The 17,649-nt window shown below is 47.1% G+C and overlaps 1 protein-coding gene across 3 annotated transcripts in view; it reads left to right on the top strand.

The window, feature by feature from the left end:
* Positions 1 to 17,649, top strand: part of LTBP3 (latent transforming growth factor beta binding protein 3) — an 82,185-nt gene that overhangs the window by 21,877 nt on the left and 42,659 nt on the right. For 2 of the 3 annotated variants that reach the window (XM_060758325.2, XM_060758327.2), the window contains exons 5-11: positions 6,960 to 7,034; positions 7,149 to 7,271; positions 11,625 to 11,783; positions 15,002 to 15,196; positions 15,318 to 15,334; positions 17,241 to 17,319; positions 17,476 to 17,571. In XM_060758325.2, coding sequence (XP_060614308.2) covers positions 6,960 to 7,034; positions 7,149 to 7,271; positions 11,625 to 11,783; positions 15,002 to 15,196; positions 15,318 to 15,334; positions 17,241 to 17,319; positions 17,476 to 17,571 — 744 coding nt within the window. The remainder of the gene's footprint in view (positions 1 to 6,959; positions 7,035 to 7,148; positions 7,272 to 11,624; positions 11,784 to 15,001; positions 15,197 to 15,317; positions 15,335 to 17,240; positions 17,320 to 17,475; positions 17,572 to 17,649) is intronic. The other variant, XM_060758326.2, reaches the window with a different exon arrangement.

The following is a 17,649-nucleotide window of genomic DNA, read 5'->3' on the forward strand; positions in this document are numbered from 1 at the left end:
CGGGAGTGGTTTGAAGGTGTCTCCCTCTATTGCAGAAAGGTTATACTGGATGACCTTTGAGTACCCCTTCCAACAATATATAGCTTACTTGGGTGTCTGTAGATGTCTCCTTCTCTGAAGGGTTTGGCCATCTGTTGGGAGTGGTTTGATGGTGCCTCCCTCTATTACATGAGGGTTGGACTAGATGACCTTTGGGTACCCCTTCCAACTCTAGTGTTATATAGCTCACTTGGGTGTCTGTTGGAACCTCTTTCTTTGGAGGAATTTAAGCAGAGGCTGGCTGGCCATCTGTCGGGAGTAGTTTGATGGTGCTTCCCTCTATTGTGTGAGGGTTGGACTGGCTGAACTTTGGGGACCCCTTCCAACTTGAGTGTTATTTGGGTGTCTGATGGTGTCTACTTCTATGGAGGATTTTAAGCAGAGGCTAGCTGGCCATCTCTCAGGAGTGGTTTGATGGTGCCTCCCTCTATTGCAGAAGGGTTGGACTGGATGATCTTTGGGTACACATCCCAACTCTAGTGTTACTTGGGTGTCTGTTGGTGTCTACTTCTATGGAGGATATTCAGCAGAGGCTGGCTGGCCATCTGTCGGGAGTGGTTTAATGGTGCCTCCCTCTATTGCAGAAGGGTTGGACTGGATGACCATTGAGTACCACTTCCAACTGTAGTGTTACTTAGGTATCTGTAGGTGTCTCCTTCTCTGGAGGATTTGGCCATCTGTCAGGAGTGGTTTGATGGTGCCTCCCTCTATTGCATGAGGGTTGGACTGGATGACCTTTGGGTACCCCTTCCAACTCTAGTTCTATGTTACTTGGGTGCTGGAGTCTCCTTCTCTGAAGGGTTTGGTCATCTGTCAGGAATGATTTGATTGTGCCTCCCTTTATTGCATGAGAGTTGGACTGGATGACCTTTGGGTACCCCTTCCAACAATATATATAGCTCACTTGGGTGTCTGTAGATGTCTCCTTCTCTGGAAGATTTGGCCATCTGTCGGGAGTGGTTTGATGGTGCCTCCCTCTATTGCATGAGGGTTGGACTGGATGACCATTGAGTACCACTTCCAACTCTAGTGTTACTTGGGTGTCTGTAGGTGTCTCCTTCTCTGGAGGATTTGGCCATCTGTCGGGAGTGGTTTGATGGTGTCTCCCTCTATTGCATGAGGGTTGGACTGGATGACCTTTGGGTACCCCTTCCAACAATATATATAGCTCACTTGGGTGTCTGTAGATGTCTCCTTCTCTGGAAGATTTGGCCATCTGTCGGGAGTGGTTTGATGGTGCCTCCCTCTATTGCATGAGGGTTGGACTGGATGACCTTTGGGTACCCCTTCCAACTCTAGTGTTATATATAGCTTGCTTAGGTGTCTCCTTCTTTGGAGGAATTTAAGCAGAGGCTGTCTGGCCATCTGTCAGGAGTGGTTTGATGGTGCCTCCCTCTATTGCATGAGGGTTGGACTGGATGACATTTGGGTGCTCCTTCCAACTCTAGTGTTATTTGGGTGTCTGTTGGTGTCTCAGTGTTATGTTGCTCACTTGAGTGTCTGTTGGAACCTCCTTCTTCGGAGGAATTTAAGCAGAGGCTGTCTGGCCATCTGTCAGGAGTGGTTTGATGGTGCCTCCCTCTATTGCATGAGGGTTGGACTGGATGACCTTTGTGTACCACTTCCAATTCTAGTGTTATATAGCTCCCTTTTCCAACTCTAGTGTTATTTGGGTGTCTGTTGGTGTCTACTTCTATGGAGGGTATTCAGCAGAGGCTGTCTGGCCATCTGTCGGGAGTGGTTTAATAGTGCCTCTCTATTGCAGACGGGTTGGACTGGATGACCTTTGTGTACCACTTCCAACTCTAGTGTTATATAGCTCCCTTTTCCAACTCTAGTGTTATTTGGGTGTCTGTTGGTGTCTACTTCTATAGGTGATATTAAGCAGAGGCTAGCTGGCCATCTCTCAGGAGTGGTTTGATGGTGCCTCCCTCTATTGCAGAAAGGTTGGACTGGATGACCTTTGGGTACCCCTTCCAACTCCCCTTTTATGTTACTTGGGTGCTGGAGTCTCCTTCTCTGAAGGGTTTGGCCATCTTTCGGGAATGGTTTGATGGTGCCTCCCTCTATTGCATGAGAGTTGGGCTAGACAACCTTTGGGTATCTCTCCCAACTCTAGTGTTACTTGGGTGTCTGTTGGTGTCTACTTCTATGGGGGATATTCAGCAGAAGCTGTCTGGCCATCTGTCAGGAGTGGTTTGATGGTGTCTCCCTCTATTGCATGAGGGTTGGACTGGATGACCTTTGGGTACCCCTTCCAACTCTAGTGTTATATAGCTCACTTGGGTGCCTGTTGGAGTCTCCTTCTTTGGAAGATTTGGCCATCTATCGGGAATGGTTTGATGGTGCCTCCCTCTATTGCATGAGAGTTGGACTGGATGACCTTTGGGTACCCCTTCCAACAATATATATAGCTTACTTGGGTGTCTGTAGATGTCTCCTTCTCTGGAGGATTTGGCCATCTGTCGGGGGTGGTTTGATGGTGTCTCCCTCTATTGCATGAGGGTTGGACTGGATGACCATTGAGTACCACTTCCAACTCTAGTGTTACTTGGGTGTCTGTAGGTGTCTCCTTCTCTGGAGGATTTGGCCATCTGTCGGGAGTGGTTTGATGGTGCCTCCCTCTATTGCATGAGGGTTGGACTGGATGACCTTTGGGTACCCCTTCCAACTCTAGTGTTATATAGCTCCCTTTTCCAACTCTAGTGTTATTTGGGTGTCTGTTGGTGTCTACTTCTATGGAGGATATTCAGCAGAGGCTGTCTGGCCATCTGTCGGGAGTGGTTTGATTGTGCCTTCCCAGCCCTATGATTCTTAATGGGGAGAGGGATGGATAGGGGCTGAGCGCTGTTTCTCCCTCCTTCCACTTCCCAGCCCCCAAAGAAACCAGGGCTTGGGCTTAATGCATTTTGCAGCTCTGTTTGTGTTGGATGCGGCTTGGAATGCGTTCTGCCGCCACGGCTTCCCTCCCTCTGCCATCACCACGCTCTCTCTCTTGGCACGGGCCCCTTGGCAACGGCTCCCACGTCCCTCCCGCGCCAAAGAATGCGCCGTTTGATCTCTCCAAAGGCCGAGAGAGAAAGAGAGTTGTTTTGCTGGACGCAAAGCCGGGCCTCGCCATCTCAAACCTCAGCGTGAAACCTCGGCACGAAACGGCACACAAGGGAAGGTTTGTCAACCTGCTCCCTTCCTTTGCGGCAACTTTGGATTTTTTCGTGCCAAGGAACTCGAACTTTCAGCATCTCAATACTGAAGCGTACGTCCCGTTCCCTTCTTTCACCGAATCGTAGAATCTTAGAGTCGGAAGGGACCCCAAAGGACATCCAGTCAATCAATCAGTCTTTATTATGGTCCAAAGACCATAGGGAGTTTCATCTACGCTGACGATCGTGCCATCACCACTCAAGGAAATCTACAAAACAGGAGCTTTTTTGTTGAGTTCCAGGATCAGAGAAGCTGATGCCGAAAACGGAAGAATGACCTGCCTCCCGTTCCCTTCTTTCACCGAATCGTAGAATCTTAGAGTCAGAAGGGACCCCAAAGGACATCCAGTCAATCATTCAGTCTTTATTATGGTCCAAAGACCATAGGGAGTTTCATCTACGCTGACGATCGTGCCATCACCACTCAAGGAAATCTACAAAACAGGAGCTTTTTTGTTGAGATCCAGGGTCAGAGAAGCAGGCGTACGTCCCGTTCCCTTCTTTCACCGAATCGTAGAATCTTAGAGTCGGAAGGGACCCCAAAGGACATCCAGTCAATCAATCAGTCTTTATTATGGTCCAAAGACCATAGGGAGTTTCATCTACGCTGACGATCGTGCCATCACCACTCAAGGAAATGTACAGAACAGGAGCTTTTTTGTTGAGTTCTAGGGTCAGAGAAGCTGATGCCGAAAACAGAAGAATGACCTGCCTCCCGTTCCCTTCTTTCACCGAATCGTAGAATCTTAGAGTCGGAAGGGACCCCAAAGGACATCCAGTCAATCAATCAGTCTTTATTATGGTCCAAAGACCATAGGGAGTTTCATCTATGCTGACGATCGTGCCATCACCACTCAAGGAAATCTACAAAACAGGAGCTTTTTTGTTGAGTTCCAGGGTCAGAGAAGCTGATGCCGAAAACAGAAGAGTGACCTGCCTCAGAGAAGTGTGCTTCCTCCATCCATGTTTAACATTTACACAAATGACCAGCCACTTCCAGAAGGGACAGAGTTTCATCTATGCTGACGATCGTGCCATCACCACTCAAGGAAATCTACAAAACAGGAGCTTTTTTGTTGAATCATAGAAGAATGGCCTGCCTCAGGGAAGAGTGCTTGCTCCATCCATGTTTAACATTTACACAAATGATCAGGCACTGTCAGAAGGAGGAGAGAGTTTCATCTATGCTGATGATCATGCCATCACCACTCAAGGAAATATGCTACAAAACAGGAGCTTTTTTGTTGAGTTCAGGGTCAGAGAAGCTGATGCTGAAAACAGAAGAGCAACCTGCCTCACAGAAGTGTGCTTGCACAAAAGACCAGCCACTTCCAGAAGGGAAAGAGAAATTCATCTATGCTGACGATCATGCCATCACCACTCAAGGAAAGCTACAAAACGGGAGCTTTTTTGTTGAATCATAGAATTATAAAGTTGGAAGAGGCCTAATGGGACATCCATCCCAACCCCCTGCCAAGAAGCAGGAAAATTGCATTCAAAGCACCCCTGACAGATGGCCATCCAGTTCTTCCTAATGTTGTAATAATAATAATAATAATAATAATTATTATTATTATTATTATTATTATTATTATGAGTTCTATGGTCAGAGAAGCAGATGCCAAAAACCGAAAAATGGCCTGCCTAGAGGAGCGTGCTTGCTCCATCCATGTTTAACATTTACACAAATGACCAGGCACTGTCAGAAGGGGGAGAGAGTTTCATCTATGCTGACGATTGTGCCATCACCATTCAAGGAAATCTGCTACAAAACAGGAGCTTTTTTGTTGAGTTCCAGAATCAGAGAAGCAGATGCTGAAAACAGAAGAGTGATCTGCCTCAGAGAAGTGTGCTTGCTTCATCCATGTTTAACATTTACACAAATGATCAGGCACTGTCGGAAGGGGGAGAGATTTTCACCTATGCTGATGATCATGCCATCACCACTCAAGGAAATCTACAAAACAGGAGCTTTTTTGTTGAGTTCCAGAATCAGAGAAGCAGATGCCAAAAACAGAAGAGTGACCTGCCTCAGAGAAGTGTGCTTCCTCCATCCATGTTTAACATTTACACAAATGATCAGGCACTGTCAGAAGGGGGAGAGAGTTTCATCTACGCTGATGATCGTGCCATCACCATCCAAGCAGGGAGCTTTGAAATAGTTGAACAGAAGCTCTCCGAAGCTTTGGTGCTCTTACTGCCTATTACAGGGAAAACCAGCTGATTCCTAATCCATCTAAAATGCAGATGTGTGCTTTTCACCTTAAGAACAGACAAGCATCTCGAGCTCTGAGGATGACCTGGGAAGGAATCGCATTGGAGCATGGCAGCACACCCAAATACCCGAGAGTCATTCTGGACCGTGTTCTGATTTACAATGATGATGATGATGATAAACTTTATTTATATCCCACCACCATCTCCCTGAAGGGACTCAGGATGGCTTACAAGGCACTTCAGGGAGCACATATAACATGCAAGAGGTAAACATGGTACAAAAATATAAAAGAAGTCACATAAAATTATAACAACAACCCCTTGACTAACAAGGAAAAAAGTGGGTGCTAGATATAATATCACCCAAAAGCTGATTGGCATATCCTGGGGATCACAACTAGACACAGTGAAGGCATCTGCCCTTGCACTTTGCTACTCTGCTGCTGAATACGCCTGCCCAGTGTGGGATACATCTCACCACGTTATGGATGTGGCTCTCATTGAGACATGCTGCATTATCACAGAATGTATGTGCCTTACACTGCTGGAGAAATTACACTGTTAAGCTGATATTGCATTACCTGACATCTGTCGGGAAGTAGCAGCCTGTAATGAAAAGACTAAGGCAGTGATATCTCCGGCCCATCCTCTGTTTGGATATCACCCAGCAAGCCAACACATTAGATCAAGAAATAGCTTTCTAAGATCTACAGAGACACTCAAAAGATCACCTCAGCAAGCGAGAGTCCAAAAGTGGCAGGCTCAAACCCAGAACCTCAATTAGTCGCTGAGACCAGATGAGAAACTCCTTCTTGGGCACACAGAAGACTGGGCGACTTGGAAAGCCCTGAACAGACTGTGCTTTGGCACCACGAGATGCAGAGCCAACCTTAAGAAATGGGGCCACAAAGTGGAGTCCACGACATGTGAGTGCGGAGAAGAGCAAACCACCGACCACCTACTACAATGTGGTCTGAGCTCTGCCACATGCACGATGGAGGACCTTCTTATAGCAACACGAGAGGCACTCCAAATGGCCAGCTTCTGGTCAAAAGGAATTTAGTATAATGCTAAGTTTGTTTATGTTTTTAAATACATTATAACTGTATCTTCAATTCACTTTTGGCATGATAATACATAAATAAGTCCTGCCCTTGAGCGTGAGATGAGAGCGGCGTCATCTGCATACAGCAATAAGGCAATTCTCTTTGTTCCAAGCTTGGTCAGATGCCCAAGGTTTGTTTTTCCCCCCAGCTCATTGATGAATATATTATACATCCAGTCCAACCCCATTCTCCAAGGCAGGACACAATCAAAGCCTTCCCAACAGATGGCCACCCAAACTCCCAGGCAGCACATTCTTCCTAATGTCTTTCCCTGCCCTTTGAATCTCTTTTTCTGTTGTGTCCTGGTTGAGTCTTTGCCCTTGGAACTCCCCATCACTTGAGAACCTGTGAATGTGTGTGATAAACACGAGTCTTGTGTCTGCCCTGCTTTCAGATTTGGGGGTTCAGAAGACATCTGGGAGCGATTGTCCGCAGGGGTACAAGCGACTCAACAGCACCCATTGCCAGGGTAAGAATGGAGGTTCCAAGAAAGGGACTTTAACCAACTCGCTTGGGAACTGGACTCGGGAATCCTAACCATGGCTAATGTTCTGCCCACTCTCTCGCTCTCTCCTTCCTCCAGACATCAACGAGTGTGCCATGCAAGGCGTGTGCCAAGGAGGCGAATGTTTGAACACCCAAGGGAGCTTCCGCTGTTCGTGCAAACCGGGGCACGTCTTGGGGCCTTCGCGGACTCACTGCGTGCGTACGTATCTCAAGCCAGGGTGATGGCCCTCAATCTCTCCTCTTCCCCTTCCCTTCTCCATCTCTGTTGTTTCTTTCTCTGTTTCCTTCTCCTTCTCCATCTCCTTCACCATATTGATCTCCATCTCACTCCCAATATCTCCATCTCAGTCTACTTCTCCATTTCCCTCTACATCTCCGTCTGCTTTTCCATTTCCCTCTACATCTCCTTCTCCATTTCCCTCTACATCTCCATCTCCTTCTCTGTTTCCTTCTACATCTCCATCTCCTTCTCCGTTTCCTTCTACATCTCCATCTCCTTCTCCGTTTCCCTCTACATCTCCATCTCCTTCTCCATTTCCTTCTACATCTCCGTCTGCTTCTCCGTTTCCCTCTATATCTCCAGCTTCTCCATTTCCTTCTACATCTCCGTTTCCTTCTACATCTCCATCTCCTTCTCTGTTTACATCTCTCTCTCCTTCTCCGTTTCCTTCTACATCTCCATCTCCTTCTCTGTTTCCCTCTACATCTCCATCTCCTTCTCTGTTTCCTTCTACATCTCCATCTCCTTCTCCGTTTCCTTCTACATCTCCATCTCCTTCTCCGTTTCCCTCTACATCTCCATCTCCTTCTCCATTTCCTTCTACATCTCCGTCTGCTTCTCCGTTTCCCTCTATATCTCCATCTCCTTCTCCATTTCCTTCTACATCTCTGTCTCCTTCTCCGTTTCCCTCTATATCTCCATCTCCTTCTCCGTTTCCTTCTACATCTCCATCTCCTTCTCCATTTCCTTCTACATCTCCGTCTGCTTCTCCGTTTCCCTCTATATCTCCAGCTTCTCCATTTCCTTCTACATCTCCGTTTCCTTCTACATCTCCATCTCCTTCTCTGTTTCCCTCTACATCTCTCTCTCCTTCTCCGTTTCCTTCTACATCTCCATCTCCTTCTCTGTTTCCCTCTACATCTCCATCTCCTTCTCTGTTTCCTTCTACATCTCCATCTCCTTCTCCGTTTCCTTCTACATCTCCATCTCCTTCTCCGTTTCCCTCTACATCTCCATCTCCTTCTCCATTTCCTTCTACATCTCCGTCTGCTTCTCCGTTTCCCTCTATATCTCCATCTCCTTCTCCATTTCCTTCTACATCTCTGTCTCCTTCTCCGTTTCCCTCTATATCTCCATCTCCTTCTCCGTTTCCTTCTACATCTCCATCTCCTTCTCCATTTCCTTCTACATCTCCGTCTGCTTCTCCGTTTCCCTCTATATCTCCATCTGCTTCTCCATTTCCTTCTACATCTCCGTCTGCTTCTACATCTCCATCTCCTTCTCCGTTTCCTTCTACATCTCCATCTCCTTCTCCGTTTCCTTCTACATCTCCACCTCCTTCTCTATTTCCCTCTACATCTCCACCTGCTTCTCTGTTTCTTTCTACATCTACATCTCCTTCTCCATTTCCTTCTACATCTGCACCTCCTTCTCTGTTTCCTTCTACATCTTTGTCTCCTTCTCCATTTCCCTCTGCATCTCCATCTCCTTCCCCGTTTCCTTCTACATCTCCGTCCGCTTTTCCATTTCCTTCTCCAGCTCCTTCTCCATTTCCCTCTACATCTCTGTCTCTTTCTCCTTTTCCGTACCCATCTACTTCTTTGTTTCCTTCCCCTTCTCCATCTCCTTCCCTTCCTCTTTGTTTTCCTTCCTCTTCTCCAGCTCCTTCCCTTTCCCCATCTCCATTTCCTTCTCCATCTCTCACACCCAATCTCTCTCTCCTTCTCCATTTCCTTCTCCATCACCTGCGCCTTCTCTATTTGCTTTCCCATCTCCATTTCCATCTCACTCCCAATATCTCCATCTCTGTATCCTCCTTCTCCATCTCCTTCTCTTTCCCCATCTCAATTTCCTTCTCCATCTTATTCTGTTTCCTTTCCACATCTCCATCTCACTCCCAATATCTCCATCTCCTTCTCCATCTCTGTGTCCTCCTTCTCCATCTCCTTCTCTTTCCCCATCTCAATTTCCTTCTCCATCTTATTCTGTTTCCTTTCCACATCTCCATCTCACTCCCAATATCTCCATCTCCGTCTCCCTTCGATTCCCATCTCCATCTTTCCGTCTCCTCTGTTTCTTTCCCCATCACCATCTCATTTCCAATATCTCCACCTCCATTTCCGTTTTCATCTCCATCTCCTTCTCTGTTTCCTTTCTCTATCTTCTTTTCTATTTGCTTTCTCCATCTCCACCTCACCCCCAATATCTCCATCTTCATCTCCATCATCTCTATCTCTGTCTCCTTTTCCATCCCCATCTCCTTCCCTTTCCCCTTCTCCATCTCCTTTTCTGTTTCCTTTCACCATTTCAATCTCCCTCTCACTCCCAACATCTCCAACACTGTCTCCCCCTCCATCGCGATCTCCAACTGTTTCCTTCTCCATCTCCTTTTCCTTCTCTGTTCATTTTGTCATCTCTATCTCCATCTCACTCCCAATATCTCTGTCTTCATCTCCATCTCCTTTTCCATCTCCATCTCCTTCTCTGTTTCTTTCCCCATCTCAATCTCACTCCCAATATCCCCATCTTTGTATCCTTCTCCAACTTGATCTCCATTTCTGTTTCCTTCTCCATCTCCATTTCTTTCTCTGTTTCCTTCCTCCATCATCATCTCACTCCCAATATCTCTATCTTCATCTCTGTCTCCTTCTCCTTCTCCTTCATCTCTGTCTCCTCCTTTTCCATCTCCATCTCCTTCCCTTTCTCCTTCTCCATTTCCTTCTACATCTCCTTTTCTGTTTCCTTTCACCATCTCAATCTCTCTCTCACTCCCAACATTTCCAACGCTGTCTCCCTCTCCATCACGATCTCCATCTGTTTTCTTCGCCATCTCCTTTTCCTTCTCTGTTTCCTTTCATCATCTCGATCTCCATCTCACTCCCAATACCTCCATCTTCATCTCCATCTCCTTTTCCATCTCCATCTCCTCCCCTTTCCCCAACTCCATCTCCACTCCATCTCCTTCTCCCTTCCCATCTCCATCTCCTTCTCTGTTTCTTTCCCCATCACCATCTCATTCCCAATATCTCCATCTCCATCTCCATTTCCGTTTTCATCTCCTTCTGTTTCCTTTCTCCATCTCCATCTCCTTTTCTATTTGCTTTTTCCATCTCCACCTCACCCCCAATATCTCAATCTTTGTCTCCATCATCTCTATCTCCTCCTTTTCCATCTCCATCTCCTTCCCTTTCCCCTTCTCCATCTCCTTTTCTGTTTCCTTTCATTTTCACCATCTCAATCTCCCTCTAACTACCAACATCTCCAGCACTGTCTCCCTCTCCATCTCGATCTCCATCTGTTTCCTTTTCTGTTTCCTTTCCTCATCTCTATCTCAATCTCACTCCCAATATATCCGTCTCCTTCTCTATCTCATTCTTGTTCCTTTCCCCATATCCATCTCACTCCCAATAGCTCTCTTTCTGTCTTCCTTCCCTGCCCATCTCCATCTCCCTTTCCTTCTCCATCTCCTTCTCTGTTTCTTTCCTCATCTCCATCTCATCCCCAATATCTCCGTCTCCATCTCCTCCTTCACCTTGCATTCTCCATCTCCATCTCAATCTCATCTCCATCTCACCCCAATATCTCCGTCTCCATCTCCTCCTTCACCTTGCTTTCCCCATCTCCATCTCAATCTCATCTCCATCTCACCCCAATATCTCCGTCTCCATCTCCTCCTTCACCTTGCTTTCTCCATCTCCATCTCCATCTCATCTCCATCTCACCCCAATATCTCCGTCTCCATCTCCTCCTTCACCTTGCTTTCCCCATCTTCATCTCCATCTCCTCTCCATCTCACCCCCAATATCTCTGTCTCCATCTCCTCCTTCACCTTGCTTTCCCCATCTCCATCTCCATCTCATCTCCATCTCACCCCAATATCTCCGTCTCCATCTCCTCCTTCACCTTGCTTTCCCCATCTCCATCTCCATCTCCATCTCAGCCCCAATATCTCCGTCTCCATCTCGTCCTTCACCTTGCTTTCCCCATCTCCATCTCAATCTCATCTCCATCTCACCCCCAATATCTCCGTCTCCATCTCCTCCTTCACCTTGCTTTCCCCATCTCTATCTCATCTCCATCTCATCTCCATCTCACCCCCAATATCTCCGTCTCCATCTCCTCCTTCACCTTGCTTTCCCCATCTCCATCTCATTCCCAATCTCTCTGTCTCCATTTCCTTCTCTTTTCCTTTCCTCGTCTCTATCTCCTTCCCCTTCCCTTCTTCCTTTTGCCAAAGCTCTAGTCGCACATTCTAACGAATGCATTGTTCCAGGAGTCTCTTCGGTTCAGTCCTGTAATATCTCTTTCTCTCAATTTCCGGGGGGAGAATAGCAGAAAAGGGAGGCGAGAAGAGCTTGTGCTTCCGGCTGGTCAGCCCCGAACACCAGTGCCAACACCCGCTGCCCACCAAACTCACCCGCCAGACCTGCTGCTGCAGTGTGGGCAAGGCCTGGGGGGCCCGCTGCGAACGATGCCCGGCGGACGGAACCGGTAAGCAGGGAGAGCGTATGGAAGTATACAGAGTAGTCAGTGGTTTGCTCTTCTCCGCACTCGCATGTCAAGGATTCCACTTTGTGGCCCCATTTCTTGAGGTTGGCTCTGCATCTCGTGGTGCCAGAGCGCAGTCTGTTCAGCACCTTCCAAGTCGCCCAGTCTTCTGTGTGCCCAGCGGGGAGTCTCTCCTTTGGTCTCAGCCATGGATTGAGGTTCTGGGTTTAAGCCTGCCACTTTTGGACTCTCGCTTGCTGAGGTGTTCCAGCGAGTGTCTCTGTAGATCTAAGAAAACTATTTCTTGATTTGAGTCATTGACGTGCTGGCTGATACCCAACCAAGGGTTGAGCTGGAGATGTCTCTGCCTTGGTCCTTTCACTATTGGCTGCTACTTCCTGGCGGATGTCAGGTGGTGCAATACCGGCTAAGAGGTGTAATTTCTCCAGTGGTGTGGGGCGCAGACACTCCATATCTCATGAAGAGCCACATCCACTGTTTTAGTGTGGTGAGATGTGTTCCACACTGGGCATGCGTACTCAGCAGCAGAGTAGCATAGCGCAAGGGCAGATGTCTTCACTGTGTCTGGTTGTGATCCCCAGGTTGTGCCAGTCAGCTTTCGTATGATGTTGTTTCTAGCGCCCACTTTTTGCTTGATGTTCAGGCAGTGCTTCTTGTAGGTCAGAGCACGGTCCAGAGTGACTCCCAGGTATTTGGGTGCGCTGCAATGCTCCAGTGGGATTCCTTCCCAGGTCATAATCCTCAGAGCTCGGGATGCTTCCCTGTTCTTGAGATGAAAGGCACATGCCTGTGTTTTAGATGGGTTGGGGATCAGTTGGTTTTCCCTGTAATAGGCAGTTAGAGCACCTAGAGCTTCGGAGAGCTTAAGTTCAACCATCTCAAAGCTCCCTGCTTGAGTGGTGATGGCACGATCATCAGCATAGATGAAGCTCTCTGTCCCTTCTATTATGTACTCACAAGAGACAAAGAGTCAAATCATGAAGCAAGAAATCCTTAAACATGAATCTTCCCAGCAAGGCTTCCATGAGACAAGAACAAGAACTTAGCAGGATTCTAAACGATGCTTCATCTGACTATATTTCCCATGCTTGGAACTTTATATCCCCTCGTTAAGCCATTCCCAGCACTCAGAAATTGGTTTCGTTTTCCTTGAGCGCCTGTTATCTTTTTCTGTTGAAGCCTGGCAGAACACCGAAGGCCTTGGTCGAGCTGTCTGTTTTGGCTAATTTCCACCTGCCTGTCTATATGCTCATTAGTTCCTCCAGGTGCCGAGTTTTCAAGCCCCAAATCGTGGGAACTCTCTGGGAGCAATTCAGGGGGTAAACCATCGTTCCTATACCCTGTAGGAACATTCTCATGAGAAACTACACTTTGTACCGGTGTCTCTGTGTCATTCTCTACATCAATATTGCCATCATCCCCCACATCCAAAGTACCCTAATCCTGAAACACAATCACAAGCTGAACTCCAACACCTTGTGACTCCCCCCAGGGGTCCTGACTCCCAGGTTGAGAAATGCTGTGTTCAAGGTTAGCCACGCTGGTCTGTTTCTGTATGGAAAGTTGAGGGAGAAAGCCGTTCTATGGAACCTTTGAGGCCAAATCTATTTTAATATCATCAGCTTTTGTGGCTTGCAATCCACTTCTTCAGATGGGAACGGTGGAATACTGGTTTCACTTTCCTTGAGCGGCCCTTATCTTTTTCTGTTGAAGCCTGGCAGAACACCAAAGGCCTTGGTCGAGCTGTCTGTTTTGGCTAATTTCCACCCGCCTGTCTAGATGCTCGTTTCTGCAGGTGCCGAGTTGTTTTCAAGCCCCAAATTGTGGGAACTCTCTGGGAGCAAACAAGGGAGTAAACCATCGTCCCTATACCCTGTAGGAACATTCTCATGAGAAACTACACTTTGTACCGGTGTCTCTATGTCATTCTCTAAGAGGCGGCCCTAGGTAATTTTTAATGGTAAGCAAACAGTATTTTGGCGCCCCCCCCCCCAAACCAATCATTGATATATATTTTCTGTTCATCGTGGGAGTTCTGTGTGCCATATTTGGTTCAATTCCATCATTGGTGGAGTTCAGAATGCTCTTTGATTGTAGGTGAACTATACATCCCAGTAACTACACTGGCTGCACTTGCTCCCTTGCCTGGCCCGCTTTGGGTCCGAAGGCGTGCCTGAAGACCCCGGCGTGTGCACCAAAAGTCACCTCTTCTCCTGACTTTCTCCTCAGCCATTGGGACCGAGAGAGAGAGAGAGAGAGAGAGAGAGGTGGAGATGCCCACCTTTCCTGAAAGTAGGCGCAAAAACAAAGGAGGGAGCGGAGGTGGGAGATACCTCCAGCCGGAGGGGCTCTCTCTCTCTCTCTGAACCATATGTTTGGGTGGATGCTGTTGAGATGGTCCAGGAACATGTTGAGTTCTTCTTCTCCATGGCTCCTGACTTTCTTCTCAGCCACTGGGACCAAGAGAGAGAGAGAGAGAGAGGTGGAGATGCCCACCTTTCCTGAAGGTAGGCGCAAAAACAAAGGAGGGAGCGGAGGTGGGAGATACCTCCAGCCGGAGGGGCTCTCTCTCTCTCTCTCTCTCTCTTGGTCCCAATGGCTAAAGAGAAAGTCAGGAGAAGAGGAGACTTTTGGTGCGCACACTGGGATCTTCAGACACGCCTCCGGACCCGAAGCAGGCCAGGTGCGGCGGCTCCACCCCTTGGCCCACCTGCGGATTGGGGAGAGGAGAGGAGGTGGGTGGAGCGCCGGGGGATTGGGAAAGAGAGCCGGTCATGGGGAAGGGATTGAAACGGTGGAAACGGTGGAATACTGGTTTTGTTTTTCTTGAGTGGCCCTTATCTTTTTCTGTCAAAGCCTGGCAGAACACCGAAGGCCTTGGTCGAGCTGTCTGTTTTGGCTAATTTCCACCCGCCTGTCTATATGCTCATTAGTTCCTCCATATGCCGAGTTTTCAAGCCCCAAATCGTGGGAACTCTCTGGGAGCAATTCAGGGAGTAAACCATCGTCCCTATACCCTGTAGGAACATTCTCATGAGAAACTACACTTTGTACCGGTGTCTCTATGTCATTCTCTGCATCAATATTGCCATCTTGAACCCCATTGAGATCATCCCCCACATCCAAAGCACCCTACTCCTGAAACACAATCACAGGCTGAAACGTCTTACCCCTTTCTCTTTTCCTCTCCATTTCGGCAGCTTCTTTCCGAGAGATCTGCCCCGCCGGAAAGGGCTACCACATCCTGACCTCGCACCAGACCTTGACCATCCAAGGCGAGAGCGAGTTCACTCTCCAGTTCCATAAGGACCACACCACCGACGTGCAACAACCGCAGCAACATCTGGATTTGCCCACCCGCCCGCCTGCAGGCAGCGACTCCCAAGAGCCCGAAGGTCAGTGGATGTTCTGGACTACATCTCCCATCATTCCCATGACGGGAGTTATAGTTCGATTGACATTTGGATTGGGGGAAACAATGCCGCTCTAACTTCCATCTTGGTTTCTGTTTCGCAGCCATCACTCCACCAATGGTAAGTGCGCTGGGACCTTGGAGGATGAAACGCATAGTCGGATGAGGTAGAAAATTCAATTATTATTTCCAAAGGCAACCCTAATACGTCATTGTAACATGCGCCTTATGATGCTCGAGCCCAGAAACATCATATGAATCCCTTTAACTATGGAGGATAGAGTCCAATAACTCTCCCGTGGATACCTAAAACTGCATCCAGAATAATAATAATAATAATAATAATAATAATAATAATATAATTAATAATTAATAATAATTAAATAATTAATAATTATTAATAATTATTAATAATTATTAATAATTATTATTTTTTTAATTATCTATATAAATAAAACTGTAGTGTTTGATTGTGGGATTAACACAACTGGATGAACTGACACCAAATTTGGACACAAGACACCTAACAGACCAACAAGTGACCATCACTCATAGAAACACTGGAAAACACAGCAGAAGAGACTTAAAAAGCTATATATATATATATATATATATATATATATATATATTACAATGCATATGCAAAACTACACACACACACACATATATATGCAAACACACATATATACACACATATATGCATATACACACACACAAAACACAGACACAGAAAGGGGGAAGGAAGGAGGGAGAGAAAGAAGGGAGGGAAGGAGAGAAAGAAGGAAGGAAGGAGAGAAGGAGGGAGAGAAAGAAGAAGGTAAAAAGGTGGGAAGGAGAGAAAGAAAGAAAGAAAGATAAGGAAGGCGAGAAGGAGGGAAAGAAGGGGAGAAAAAGAGAAAGGTAGAGAAGGAAGGAAAGAGAGAAGGAGGGAGAGAAAGAGGGAAAAAAGAAGGGTAGAGAAGGAAGGAAGTAGAGAAGGAGGGAGAGAAAGAGGGAAAGAAGGGTAGAGAAGGAGGGAAGGAAAGAAAGAAAGAAAGAAAGAAAGAAAGAAAGAAAGAAAGAAAGAAAGGTAGAGAAGGAAGGAGGGAGAGAAGGAGAGAGGGAAAGAGGGAAAGAAGGAGGGAAGGAGAGAAAGAAGGAAAGAAGGGTAGAGAAGGAAGGAAGGAGGGAAAGAAGGAAAGAAAGAAGGGTAGAGAAGGAGGGAAGGAGAGAAGGAGGGAGAGAAAGAGGGAAAGAAGGAGGGAAGGAGAGAAAGAAGGAAAGAAAGAAGGGTAGAGCAGTGAGGAAGGAAGGAGAGAAGGAGGGAGAGAAAGAGAAGAAGGAAAGAGGAGGAAGGAAGAAGAGGAGGGAAAGAAAAAGGGGAAGAAGGAGGGAAGGAGAGAAAGAAAGAAAGGTAGAGAAGGAAGGAGGAAGAGAAAGAGGGAAAGAAGGAGGGAAGGAGAGAAAGAAGGAAAGAAAGAAGGGTAGAGAAGTAAGGAAGGAGAGAAGGAGGGAGAGAAAGAGAAAAAGGAAAGAGGAGGAAGGCAGAAGAGAACGAGGGAAAGAAAAAGGGGAAGAAGGAGAGAAAGAAAGAAAGAAAGGTAGAGAAGGAAGGAGGGAGAGAAGGAGAGAGAGAAAGAGGGAAAGAAGGAGGGAAGGAGAGAAAGAAGGAAAGAAAGAAGGGTAGAGAAGTAAGGAAGGAGAGAAGGAGGGAGAGAAAGAGAAGAAGGAAAGAGAAGGAAGGAAGGAGAGAAGGAGGGAAAGAAAAAGAGAAAGAAGGAGGGAAGGAGCGAAATAAGGAAAGAAAGAAGGGTAGAGAAGTAAGGAAGGAGAGAAGGAGGGAGAGAAAGAGAAGAAGGAAAGAGAAGGAAGGAAGAAGAGAAGGAGAGAAAGAAGGAAAGAAAGACCTCCCACACAGAATCCCCATGTGGGCCACAGCAACACATGACGGGGGATGGCTAATAATAATAATAATAATAATAATAATAATAATAATAATAATAATAATAATAATGCAAGACTGATGTCCCTTTTCCTATCATCTCCAGTTACCCAGCTATGTCACGACTTCGGAGGAGCAGCTCATCTTCTACGTCAGTACCCCGCCATTTGGACTGCGGTACCCCGGTGGGTGAGCAAGGGGGATTCTGGGTGTTGTAGTCCCAAAAGAAAAAGGGAGTCATAGCACCATAAGAGTTATAAGGGGGCCCCAAAGGCCATCTAGTCCAACCCCATGGTCCCAAGGCTTCCTCACCCATGATTTGTGCCTCTTACTCCTCGCAGCTGTCCTTCCCAAACCCACAACGGCCGTTGTGGTGAAGTATCCGGAAGAAGAGAAGGGCGTGAGCCGGTTCGACATGCCTCCCACGCAGGTGACAGGTAAGTGTCACCTTTCCCAAGCATGAGGAGCATTCTCTCCCCTAAGCTGATCTTTGAAGGTCTGTGACTTGTGTCTTA

The sequence above is a fragment of the Anolis sagrei genome, chromosome 12, assembly GCF_037176765.1.
Source record: "Anolis sagrei isolate rAnoSag1 chromosome 12, rAnoSag1.mat, whole genome shotgun sequence".
Taxonomy (NCBI): Eukaryota; Metazoa; Chordata; class Lepidosauria; order Squamata; family Dactyloidae; genus Anolis; species Anolis sagrei.